Below are 12395 nucleotides of genomic sequence, written 5' to 3'. Positions count from 1 at the left end.
TCAGCAGGCACCTGAGACTCGGGGATGCTCACCCCACAGGGGCTCTTGCCACCACAACAGCACGTTGGTGACCGCAGATCCCGGGGGAAGCCAGGCCCCACTCCTCCGACTGTCCCCTCGCACTGCTTTCTCAGAAGCACGAGGGATAGCAGTGATTGAGGCGGAAGGATGAACTTCGCGCCAGTGTGGTACAGCATCCCGTGCTGCTCCCAGGATGGGATAACGGGAGTTGGGGTGTTTGGGGAACGCTTCTAGAGGCAGGGGAACGGAACGAATGGCCTGGTCAGCTCTTCCAAAAATGAGCAAGCCGCTGCATCTCAGCGCCCTGGCCTGGAACAGCCAGGACGGTCTGACCTGGGGCCGTAATTCCCTTTGCCTCGGGGCTGTTGTAACATCTCAGCCATGGGTTTCTTGCCTTCTCGAAGCCCCGGTGCATCATTTCCTAGAGTAAAATGTCTGACTTCCCCCAGCTAGGTTCCCTAGGTCTCCCTTTTCTGAGACGTGCCCAGTTCCCCCTCGCTCCTTCTGGGCATGTATTAATGGCGGGGGTTGGGGATGGGAGACTTAACCAGACCAGGGAGACTCCTGAACGTCTTTGGAGCCCACATGTGGGAAGATTCTAGAAGTTGCTGCCCTTTTTTTTTTTTTTTAATAGAAAGAAATGTCCCCAAAGACAGCCTTTTGGAAATTTCCTCAGAGAGGGCAGTCGGGGAGTGAACTCTGGAGCTCACGCTGCCTCATTTCAACAATTACAGCCCACCTGGCCACGCCATCCCCATCCCGGAGAGTCACCCTTTCCCATGCCATACACCCTGCTGACTTCCGGGGGCACCTGCCGTTCTCAATGCAGCCACAAGGTGTCAGGCTTACTTTAACAATGCTTAGACCAGGGTGCTGGCCGCAGGGCCGAGGCTGGAGGTTTCTAGTGGCACCTGGATGCATGGCACCGGGAAGTGGCACCGCCAAACCAGCCGCCCACCGACTGGAGGAATCGCAGGAGGGCACTTGGCCACTCATGCTACTCTCTCCACGCGTGTAGTTACAGCAGGGCGGACGGGGAAATCCTGCACAAGGCCAGTGTTTGTGCAGTCCACACGCTAATAATAATTTCTGCATTATCATGGGAAGATATTACATTTATAATATTAATAAACAGTGATAGTAAATACATAGTTAACATCACTGTGTTACTAAATCCATAATACAGATGTAAACAATATTTCAGTGTCCATAATGAAGCTTGCTGGGATGCAGCCGTGGCCATTCAGCTACGTGCTAACTCTAAGGGCAGAGCCGAGAGCGCCCCAACTGTCTCCTAGCTGGCTCTTGGCAGGTTGCTCAGTGTAAGCCAACAGTAAGTTGGATTTCTCACACTGGGATCGTGGGATTCTTAGAGCCAGTATTTTTGGTTCTTACGGACTAAGATGCTTTAAATAAGTTTTGGCTCTGACTATAAAGGAGAAATGGTATAAAAATTTTAAAAACCTTTAAAAAATCACATCTAGCAGTTCATTATTCAATGAATTCTTAAGTAATTAAAAGACTTTTTTTTTAAATTTAATGGAGTGTGGTCACCATCTTGTCAGAAAATTTCTTCATCCTGTCAGAACTTGGGGCTCACATGTGCACACACACGCATGCACACTCACCCGTGTGTTTCTCAGGCTGCCAAGGACGGGACTCAAACCAAAGTCAGACATCTGAGTTGTGGCTCCCTACACACAGGGCTTAACCTAACCACTAGTGCAGGCCGGCTGCAGACTTTAAAGTTTATGGTGCCATAGATTGTGGGCCTCTTGTGAACTTTAAGTTTGTAATCACTCTTCACTCTCAGTGACGAGTTATGTCTTAGGGTAGAACTCAAGTCGTCCGAGGCGTACACGTCGGTGCACACTGTCTGCGTGCTAAGTCTGTTATTCTCTGGAATCCCACTCTTCAAAGCTGGAGGAAACACGGACAGCCACTAATCCAGGTCCCCTCACGTTCGTGGTGAAGGAACAGAAGCATGGAGCTTTCAGTGACTTACCCCAAGTTACAGAACAGTGGTGGGGTTTGGCCTCCCTGCGTGAAGATAGATTGCTGGGACCAGCAGATGGCGTGTTGGTTACGTCGCTGGACTCCCACATGGCCCACTGTGGTTTGGGTCCTGGACCTGGCAGCTTGGAACTCACACTGGGCATGTGTGCATGGATGCCCAAAATCCCAGGAGGAGAATGGACAAGGGGTTGCGACATGGCCATCCCTCCTGGGGGGCGAGTTTTTGCTTTCTGTCTCTCTGTCTGTCTCTGTCTCTCCAGCGAGCATACATGCCCTACAGCAAAAATATCTCTCTAGAAAAAGGAGATAAGTTGTTTAAACATTTCCTTTGCAAATCTTATCTTTCAATAAAGCCGAGTGCTTACTGTGGGCCAGGCGTTGCTCTAAGGGCTCATTTTGGTTTAATTTTTTCTGCGTGGTTTAGTTTTCTCAGTTACGATAGCTTCCACCTTCTGGGGGTTTGCTGTGGGCTCTGCACCATGTGGACCAGCTCATGAGCTTCTCTCTCACACTGGAAAGGACGTCGTAAACCAAGGAAGCAGGTTTAGAGAGTTCAGTAACTCACTTAGGGCTACCTAGTTGATACGTGGCACAGAGCATGCTCAGCCCAGGCTGAGTTCATAAACCGCCAGTTAAACACACCTGCCGACGAGCGTTCCACGAGTGTTCTCCAGGGAGCTCACCCCTCAGTGGAATCGAGGAGTAAATCGTGGTCATACCGAGCTGGAAGGGACTTGTAGGAGTTCTCTGGGGCTAGTCTTCTTCAAAGGCTTTTTCAAAAGAAGGAAGCTGGTACTTTGTGAAAGATCTCAAAGAAGGGAATAAACGGTGGCTCCCGAGAGCTTAGTACAGCACTTAATTATAAACAGAGCTTTCTGAGTAACAATTCTCGGCTATTTTCTGTAACTTTGGCTATCAAGCGTGACATGACCCAGCACTGGCTGTCACGGAGTGAGGGTCTCCTGGTCCTTACCTAGCGCATAACCGGGCACACGCCCCGGCAGGCCGTGTCTGATCTGGGACATTACTTTGTGTTGACGCTGGCCTTGTCCCCCGGGGCACGCAGGCTCCTGCGGTAGCCACCTCGCGTGGGCAAGCTCCTGTGTGACTCCAGCAACTGCTCTCTCAGCCCTACATAGTCCACCTTTGGAACGTCACTCAGTATCCAGGAAATCATTCATTCATACTCCTGAGGCCACTTCCAGCTCAGTCCCTGCCAAGTCCTAGCTCCTCTGATGGTTTCTTCTGCCTTTCTCCGGCCGTTCTGGTGCCCCCAGTCTCGATCCCAGGTGTACTGCGTCCTGTGATCCGCAGCACTGAGAGCCAGGTCCGGTACCGACTCGACTGATAGTGACGCGCCTTGCTCCCTCGTGAGGTCTCAGTCACTGGGAACAAACGCATACGCAGCGCTGTTGCCTGTGTTTGCATCTCGGTGTCCAACTGCCAAGCATTGGGCCCATGGTTACTTAAGAGATGGTCCTTGTCCCCCCAGGCCCAGGCTGACGGAGGAGGACATGAGGAAGACCCACGCAGCAGGTTTCCCAGGGTTCCATGTGCAGTGCTCCTCAATGGCCATCTGTGATCCACGCAACTGCCAGTAGGAGTTCCTTCGGTGGTCACGCTTGCCTTGCCCCGTGTGACCAGGAGGGGGTGGTGTTGGAACTTGGTGCTTATCCCTTCTCCGTTCCATTTTCAGAGCAACGTTCTCAGAAACTGGAAATCTCTATTACATTATGCGAATCTGGGTCAGTGCTTCGTCAAAGTCGCACAAGTGAAAAGCTGAGTATTCGCCAGGTGTCTTCCAGCGGTGCCTGGAGAAGGCAGAGGGACGTGGATGCCACCGTAGGTGTAACGTGGCTCCTGTTCCTCTTCTTCCTGCGCTTCCTTTGCTTTGAGTCCTGGCCTTCGTTAGACCCGTGTCCCTCACCTGAAATTACCAGGCCTCTAGGAGACCTGGCCACGCCCAGGGGTCTCCAGGGTTTGGGACCACCTTAGTCAGGAGACCACATTTGTGTCCTGCAGTTGGTTTATTATAATGCTAGGAGGAGCTCCCCTACGCTCCGCCATCCATTCTAATCACCAGATGGGAGTCTCGTCACATTTACCGCCGACAATTCATTCAAGAAGAGGCTTTAAAATCTCCCCAACCATGAATCCCATGAACCTTTAAGCAATTTTAATAACACTAGCTGGTCCCAACCTTGCCATGGTTGGACTTAGGATTTTTTGACTTTATAATGGTGCAAAAGTGATATGCTTGCCATAGAAACCATGACCACATTGTAAGCTGAGGAGTGTCATTTTTTAAAGATCTTTCTTCTGAGAGAAAGAGAGAGAGAGAGAGAGAGAAAGGGAGGGAGGGAGGGAGGGAGGGAGAGATCCCCCACAGGGTCCTCATGCCACAGTGGTGGTTTGCACACAGGTTCGGCAGTGCAGAGAGGCTTGGTGACACGAGTCTAGAACCTTCCTGGGCCGCTTCCCCGATGGTACTGCTGCGCCATCATCTGCTTTCAGGTCAAGGAGGCCTTTAAGTGCATTTTGATTCATAGCATTTTCAACTTCCAATAGGTGTATTGGGATGTGATCAGCTCTCTGCGGGTGTTTATTTATTAAACTAATTTGCAAAACAGCACTAGTTACTCCTATCTTAGAGGGGAGGGAAAGCGCGAAGGAAAGGCCTTCAGGGTAGAGGGCGCCTTCTCGGAGCAGATGAGGTGCGTGTTTATGGTGATGCAGTGGCTCGCTGTGAACACCATCCAGGGTTTGTGCACGTGTGGACCGCGGGTGGGAAGTACGGGAAGACGCCTGGCCCACAGGAAGCTTACGTGCCTGTCTGTGGCCGCAGTGTCGACGTCGTGTGTCCCCCCTCCTGGCATGGTGGGGGCTGGGGGGCTGGACAGTGTCTGCCTCCTCTTCTTCTGGGGTGGCCGGAGCTGTCGTCTGACCTTCCACCCCATGGACAGCAGGGAACCCAGTAAGTTACGATGCCCTGGTTGACAGCAGGTACTGCTGGGATGTTTGAACTTTTTCATTGTTTCTGGATAATAAATCCGCTTTGTTGGTTTGCTTTGACTTTTAGACATTCTCTCCTAGTGCAGATTTGGCAGCTGTCCTCGATCCCACTTCCTGAGATTGTAAGAGCTGTTTCTTCCCCGTCGTCTGTTCTGTCTGGTGTTTCCTTATGGTTGTTGGAGAAAGGAGAGAATTCTAAGGCAGGATATGGACCTAGAGGGAGATGGGACCTCAGAGACCCCTTTCCCTAACCTCTTGCTTTATAGATGGTGAGACTGAGAACCGCGAGGGCGTGGTTTGAGCAGAGTCATGCAGCTGGATTCAGGGGGCTCGGGGCGAGAACCCAGTGCCCACTGTGGTGTTCTCTCCAAGCCACACCCAGCTCCACGCCTCTTACAGAGCAGAGCCGAGGTGGCGTGACCCCAGGCAGGACCTGTGGTGGCATGACCCCAAGTGGGATCCGAGATGGCATGACCCCCAGAGCCGTGTGGAGCAGGGCTGACTGCAGAGTCCAGGCTAAGTCCAGGCGGACGTGCTGGTCAGTCTCAACCCCTAACCCTGAGGACTGTGCTGGCTCCATTGTCTGCTCTTGGTGTGTGTGTATTTCAGTAAAAGAATCTTCCGTCATGGAAGAACTCAAAGGACTAGGGAATGAGCCACACTGAGCTGCTTACTAGGGAGTGCCGCCCGTGTGAGACTGGGATCTAAGACTGCGGAGGCATCTTCCGACTGCCTCGAGAGGCTGAGCACTCAGGAAGGAGCGGGCTTTAGGGCAGGGGTGGGGGCACGCAGGCCCGGGCATGTGTGTGGGCCCCAAGCGCCCGGCGCTGCCAGCTTTCTCTCGTATTCTGCCAGGGAATGCCCCCACACATATATACGGGTGATGTCGGGAGGAGCAAGACATCTCCTGGTCCCTCTCCGTCCTTACTTTCTCCTCTCACTCCCCTCCATGGCCGCCCTCTGAGTCTCCCTCTTCTCCTTGGGCTTTACTCAGCTTTCTTTTTCTTTGTTTTTCTCTTCTTCCTTTCTCTCTCTTAGCTCTGTGTTTGTCTCTCTCTCCCTCTTCGCCTTGGGCTTTCCTCAGCTTTCTGCATTTCCCTCTTTTCTCTTTCCCTTTCTCACCTCCCCGTCTAGCCTCTGCTTCCTCCCTTCCTGTGGGAAATCCCGTAAACCTACTCCAGAAGCCATCCCAGACACCTGGACGAAGAGGTGCAAAAGCCATGCCTGCGTTCTGATCATTCGTCTCAAGACAGCCCCCGGCTGGTGAAAGAGCAGGTTAAGGGACCAGCAGTTAGCATAATGGCCATGTCGCTGGACTCCCATGTAGCCGACCGCGACTCAAGTCCTGGACCCGGTGGCTTAAACTCATACCGGGCGCGTGTGCGTGCGTGCCCAAGATCCCGAGAGGAGAATGGAGGAGAAGGGATTGCGGTGTGGCCATCCCCCCTAGGGGGTGATTTCTCTCTTTCTGTCTCTGTCTCTCTCTGTCTTTCTGGCGAGCGCACACACCTTATAGCAAAAACCTCTAAAAAAAGAAAAGAGAGCAGGTTAACTGCCATACACCAGTGCAAGTCCGAGACAGCGCTTTGTGTGAAGGCCGTGGTGAGGAGTGGGCAGCGCAGTGAACGCTGTGGGCGGGGTGGCCTCTCCGTAAGCTGGGAGCTCAGAATAGCAGGGGACGCTGGGTTTTAATGGGCAAGGAGCAGGCTGGGGAATTCACAGTCCGAGTGACGTGTTTGGTGGCTTTAATGAGTGAGAGGGCATCCTCCAAGCAGAGGAGGGAGAAGAGCCACTTCAGAAAGGTGGAGCTGTGAGTGTGGGCACTCACACATGCACACTCGCAGACTCTAAGGAGCCTGGCATGTGTGAGGGAGGAAAGGTGGTCAGTGCGCGTTCCCAGGTCCGGGGCGTGAGGGGCTGCTGTGGCGTGGCAGGCAGCGAGGCTGAGCCAGTGGGGCCCAGCTGCATGGTGGGTGGTGCCATGACACTGGGCTTGCAGCCTGGGACCACACGGCAGACCCAGGTCCGATTCCAGGTCCTACCTAAAGGTTGAGTGTGGTGGTACAAGTGCCTTGGGAAGCTGAGGCTGGCCACGCAACGCAGCAAAACCCTGTCTAAAGATGAGCTGGACGGCCCCAGCTGGGAGGCTAAGGCGGGAGGATCGAGACGTGGGAAGCCCTGTCTTAGAGAAAAATAAAAATAAAATAATGTCAGGGACCAGGGCCTACAGGCAGGGTGTGTTCATGGCTTTGGGGACTGCCAGCTTTCTGCCACAGGGCAGCACAGACGCCGTAGAGACTAAAAGTGCAGGAAGCCACGGGACCGCACTTGTCTTTAGAAAGACCACTCACGATTGCGCACAGCCAGGACTGCGTTAGGGGAGACCGGGTATGGAGCCATGTTCGGACATGACTGCAGGAGACATGCAAGCCTAAGCCGAGGCGGCGGTCGTGCAGGGGAGGGATCAGCCAGCGCCTCTCCGCGTTAGCACCGGTAGGTCCTGTAGTGGGTGTGGGCCCAGGGAGGAGAGATGAGGGATGGGGAAGGCCTGGCTGGGAAGAAGGTGCAGTCGTTCCCACAAGCACAGGGGAGCAGTCAGCTTGGCCTGGGCTTGCAGGGCCTTGTGAGCTCTCCAAGCAGAGGTGGATGCTGGAATGAAGCGCAGGCAGGGGGCACTGAGCAGGTGAGAGAGAGAGAGAGAGAGAGAGAGAGAGAGAGAGGGAGAGAGGAGTGAGGCCCACCTGATGTCTCTGAAGGAGAGGCCAGGAAGGCTCGAGGCCCGGGCCTCACCAAGGGGAAGCCCTTGGGAGAGCTGGGACAGGTTGTGTGCATGTGCTGGTGTCTGGGGCCCTCGTGAGTGAGAATCTGTAGTGGGTGTGGGCCCAGGGAGGAGAGATGAGGGATGGGGAAGGCCTGGCTGGGAAGAAGGTGCAGTCGTTCCCACAAGCACAGGGGAGCAGTCAGCTTGGCCTGGGCTTGCAGGGCCTTGTGAGCTCTCCAAGCAGAGGTGGATGCTGGAATGAAGCGCAGGCAGGGGGCACTGAGCAGGTGAGAGAGAGAGAGAGAGAGAGAGAGAGAGAGAGAGAGAGAGAGAGAGGGAGAGAGGAGTGAGGCCCACCTGATGTCTCTGAAGGAGAGGCCAGGAAGGCTCGAGGCCCGGGCCTCACCAAGGGGAAGCCCTTGGGAGAGCTGGGACAGGTTGTGTGCATGTGCTGGTGTCTGGGGCCCTCGTGAGTGAGAACTGTGGCTCTGTGGCTGAGCCGTGCAGCACCTGCACAGTCACCAGCGGCGACCTGCCCGGGAGGGCCTTCTCTGCCGCCCCCTTTGCTCCCTGCTCCCTTCCCCCTCAGAGTTTCAGACAGCTGGCTCTGGCTGCAGTTCCACCATCAGAACTTTGGTTTTATGTTTGAAAAATACTTTCACCTTTTTTTTTTTTAGTTTTCCAGAGGGTGCATGTACTCACCAGAGGTATTTATTTACTTATTTTTTCTTTTTAAAGACAGGGTCTGTCCATGTTGCGATCTTCCTGCCTCAACCTCCCGAGCAGCTGGGACGATAGGTGTGCTCCAGTGCCGTGACCCCCAGCTTGTAGGGTGGGTTGGGGTTGAACCGGAGCCTCCTAGGTGGCCTCAGCCTGCCAAGTGGCAGTGCCAGCTCGTGTGTCTGCCAAGGTAAATACACGTGAGTGGGAAACATCTTAAACCTGTTATCAGTGATTTTTACCTTAGTGTGAACGAAGACCCCGGGGTCAAATGTTGAGAAAGAGGGGTGGGCTGCATGAGAAGAGAGCTATAGAAAGCAGGGTGCGGGTGGTGGTCAGACAGGGCACGTGGGAGGGGGGAGAGGAGTGAGCTGGAGGAGGAGGCAGTGGAGGACGGGAAGCCCCTCTGGGTTGCCACAGACTGCACGCCTACCTCTTAACCCCCTGGTGAGGAGCAGGAGGCCCGTGGCTCACCTCGGCCTTTCTCGGAAAGGTCGCAGACTCCTGGAGGACTGTACCGCGCCTTCTCACTACAGGCCTCCCAGACGACGCTACTCACGTCACGTGTCCATGTGTCGTCACTGACGGCGGTAAGAGCATTCTCCCTCTTCTGTGAATAAGGAGTCTGGACTCCCGGAGACTGGGTCATTGGGCTGGCACCCCCCAATTAAGCAATGATAGCTGGCCTGGGTTGCTCACCTGCACTCCGGAAGTGGCACGGGCATAGACCACTCCCTGCTCCCTACCTCACGGTGTCAGAAGTTAACTCAGCCCAGCCCTTCCTAACTGTCGGGGATTTCAGACAGTGGCCTCCGAGGGAGAGGAGACCCGCCTCTCTGGGCACAGGGAGATGCTCGGCCTCTAGGAGCTGAAGATGGGCTTCGGAGAGGACACACCTCTCCCGGTTTGATGGGCCACGCCCTGTGGCAGAGCGTGTTCAGAGCTGAGCCCCACGTGGCTAAGGCTGCTCTACAGCCCAAGCTGTGGCCCTCCTCTCAGCTGATCTATGTGACTCCTCGCACTCGGTGCCTCAGCGTGCAGGGAGAAAGTGCAAATGGAATGAACGCAACAGGACAAATGCTTCTTGAATGCCAGTTACTGGTGCCCCTGGCGGTGTGCTCTGTGTCTCCTGCTGCTGCTCCGTCCCTTTCTGTTTTAGACAGGGTCTCGCTATGTTGTGATCCTCCTGCCTCAGCCCCCGAGTAGCTGGAGCCACCAATGCTCATGCCACCATGTCCAGCTTTTGGGGTGGGTTGGAAATAGGACCAGGGTCTTCTATGTGTTCTTCGCTGGCCAAGGAGTGGCGACCCCCTGTGGCATCTTGTCGAAGCTCTAAACATGGAGACCAAGTCACTCGAGGACATCAGGTTAGCTATCTACAGAGCAGGCTCAGCTTCTGGGCGACTCCCAGGCTGCGAACCAGCTTGTGAGGGTGAGTCCGAGGAGTATGAGGAGTGAGAGTGTGGAAGGGAGTTGGGGAAGGGGCGTGTGACAGGGAGCGTACGAGAGAACCCGTGGGGTGCGGACGGAGAACAGAAATGGAAATGGGATGGTCTCGTTGGAGGAAAGGCAGCTGGGCTGGGCCGCAGTAGGGAGGGTTCAGCCTCACGGCCGTCCTTGCTGACACTCAGACTCTGAGTCTCAGTTCTTTCCCCAAGTGGGATGTTAATAAGGCCCACCACTCTCCGTCCCCATGTGGTTTTGTGAAATGCTGTACACGAACTCATTTACAAATGGTATACTATTTGCTGTATTGAGTATATTCATTAGGAAGGAGGGCTGATGGGAGAAACCGTGCTTCTAGGGAGGAATGATGGATTTCCCTTCGGGGCCTGGTCTACCCTGCTGTAGGAGGAGCCCAGAGGCGGCCCTTTACTGAGTGGGATGGTGGGCCGAGGCCCAGAGCAGACCCTCTCTTGAAGCTACTCTTCTGAATGCTGCTGCTGATGCGAGTAGAGAAGACAGGAGCTTATTTGGTAGAAAAAATGATTTGCCTTCTGAGTCCCGAGGCAGGAGCTGAGCGCTTGGTATTCATTTCATCCCTGTTCTAGGCATACACCCTCAACCGAAGGTTGAGGCCAAAGGTGCAGCCGTGTCCTGAACAGCCCAGAGTGCCCCGGAAATGTACACGCTGGGTGTGTAAATCTATAAAATAAGTGACTGAACTGGGGAACCTGCGGGAGAAGGGGTGGCTGGGGAGACCGTGTCGGGGGTTTGGAGTGGAGAAGGAGCCAGCCCAGGCCAAGTCAGGACCCCTTCTGCTAACCTCGTAGTGCCCCAGAGAACAAGCAAGGGAAGTAAGCACCAGGGACACTTCTCCTTACCCCGCCCCGAGAAGCCAGAGTTAAGGACCTCCTCCGAGCACGCTGGGTGGGTCCAGGCCCTGGGCTGTGTATAATTCAGGGGCCTTCGCCGGCTCTTCAGTTGCTTGGTTGTCTCCACGTCTGGAAGAAGACTGTCCAGGGGCTCTGACCTTTGCAAATCAGTGTCTGAACACGCCCCGGGCCTCCGAGGGGCTCTGCTGGGCTCCGAAGCCCGGCCTTCCTGGGTGTGGTCTGCACTGCCCCCTCTGCGGAGTGGGTCTCAGGTCAGACAGGACGCTGAGGGATCTGGACAAAGGGAAAGATGTAAAGCACAAAAGCGACATGCCTGTCCGTCTGTGTCACGTGGCTGTGAGACCCGATGACTTCCTGACAGGGCAGCACAACGACTTTGCTTATCTGAGCTGAGGAATGGCATCTTCTCTTGGTCACTTCTCCCATTAGAACCCTGCCTAGACCCTCGTGTGTCCAAGCCATTCCCCACCCTATTTCTCCTTCATTCTTTTCTTCTGTCTTTGGGAGAACTTCCAGGAAGCTTGCTTTTCCGGGAAGGCAGAAGTCACCCTTGGTCCTGGTGATGGGGACCCATCAGGACCAGGAGGAGAGTAGGTGGGTCTCCAGACCTGTATAAGCCTGTGCTGCTCCTCTGGGCTGACCTGCCTGGACCTTCTCAGACCCACCTGGCTCAGCTGGGTGGTCAGCACTGCCCTGAGGGCTGTCACGAAGCCCGAACTAAGGGGAGGGCCAGGCGGCGGTCGTGCCACTGGATGTGTAGGGGAAAGGCCCCAAGTCTGTCCCGGACCTCCCTGAGGATGCGGGGTGGGCACGCGTGTGCCTGTAATCCGAGCTGGGGCTCAGGGAGGGTCATGGCCTGAAGACTCCAGGGGTTACCTCTCTCTCTGAGTAAATAAACTTAGAAAAAACAAAACTAAAAAAGGAAAGAAAGGAGTGGGTGAGTTTCTGTCATGCCAGAGGGTGTGAGCAGTTAGCTGGAAAGGGCACGTTCGCGTGGAGCACACCTGAGCCGCTGGGGGCCACGCGTGCACAGAGGCAAGGACCGGCCAAGCTGTGCGAGTTACACCCAGCGGCCTCCTCCAGGAGGTGAGAGCCCCACCGGCAGGCAGGGGTGAGGCAGAGGGGACGTGCTGTGTGGGAGAGACGGCTGACACAAGGCTGTGCACGCGGAAACAACAGCTTCTGAGCAGAAGTTGCCAAGCTCACCGGTTTAGCCAGAGTCCAGACTCAGGAGAGAAGAGTGACGGCGAAATGATCGCTGGGCAGCCTGGACGGGGCCTTTCTCCGACTTCAGCTGCCCCAGCTGTGAAACGAGAGCACTGGGTGGGGTTCCTGTAGAGACATGCAGGAAAGTGGCCTTTACAGGGCACAGTGGTGGCCACTATTTCCGAGGGGACACAGCTCACCCACAGGTCTACAGGCTGCGAGTGACTGCCGAACTTAGTCGGCCGCTCTGTCCGTTCCGTGTCCAGGGCCCCGTGAGCTCCACGCTGTGGCAGGCCTGGGGGCTGGCAGGCCGGGACCGGGAG

General features: G+C 55.2%; 1 protein-coding gene across 1 annotated transcript in view; it reads right to left on the bottom strand.

Moving 5' to 3' along the window:
* Window positions 1-7449, bottom strand: part of ADAMTS8 (ADAM metallopeptidase with thrombospondin type 1 motif 8) — a 32211-nt gene extending 24762 nt beyond the window's left edge. Inside the window, exons 1-2 of the mRNA XM_006150649.2 lie at window positions 7401-7449; window positions 1739-1941 (exon numbers count right to left, since the gene is read on the bottom strand). Coding sequence (XP_006150711.1) covers window positions 1739-1941; window positions 7401-7449 — 252 coding nt within the window. The remainder of the gene's footprint in view (window positions 1-1738; window positions 1942-7400) is intronic.
* Between the last annotated feature and the right edge of the window lie 4946 nt (window positions 7450-12395).

Source organism: Tupaia chinensis, unplaced genomic scaffold (assembly GCF_000334495.1).
Source record: "Tupaia chinensis unplaced genomic scaffold, TupChi_1.0 Scaffold000292_1, whole genome shotgun sequence".
Classification (NCBI taxonomy): Eukaryota; Metazoa; Chordata; class Mammalia; order Scandentia; family Tupaiidae; genus Tupaia; species Tupaia belangeri.
The sequence above is the reverse complement of the archived record's forward strand: the minus strand, read 5'-3'. Positions and strand labels throughout refer to the sequence as shown.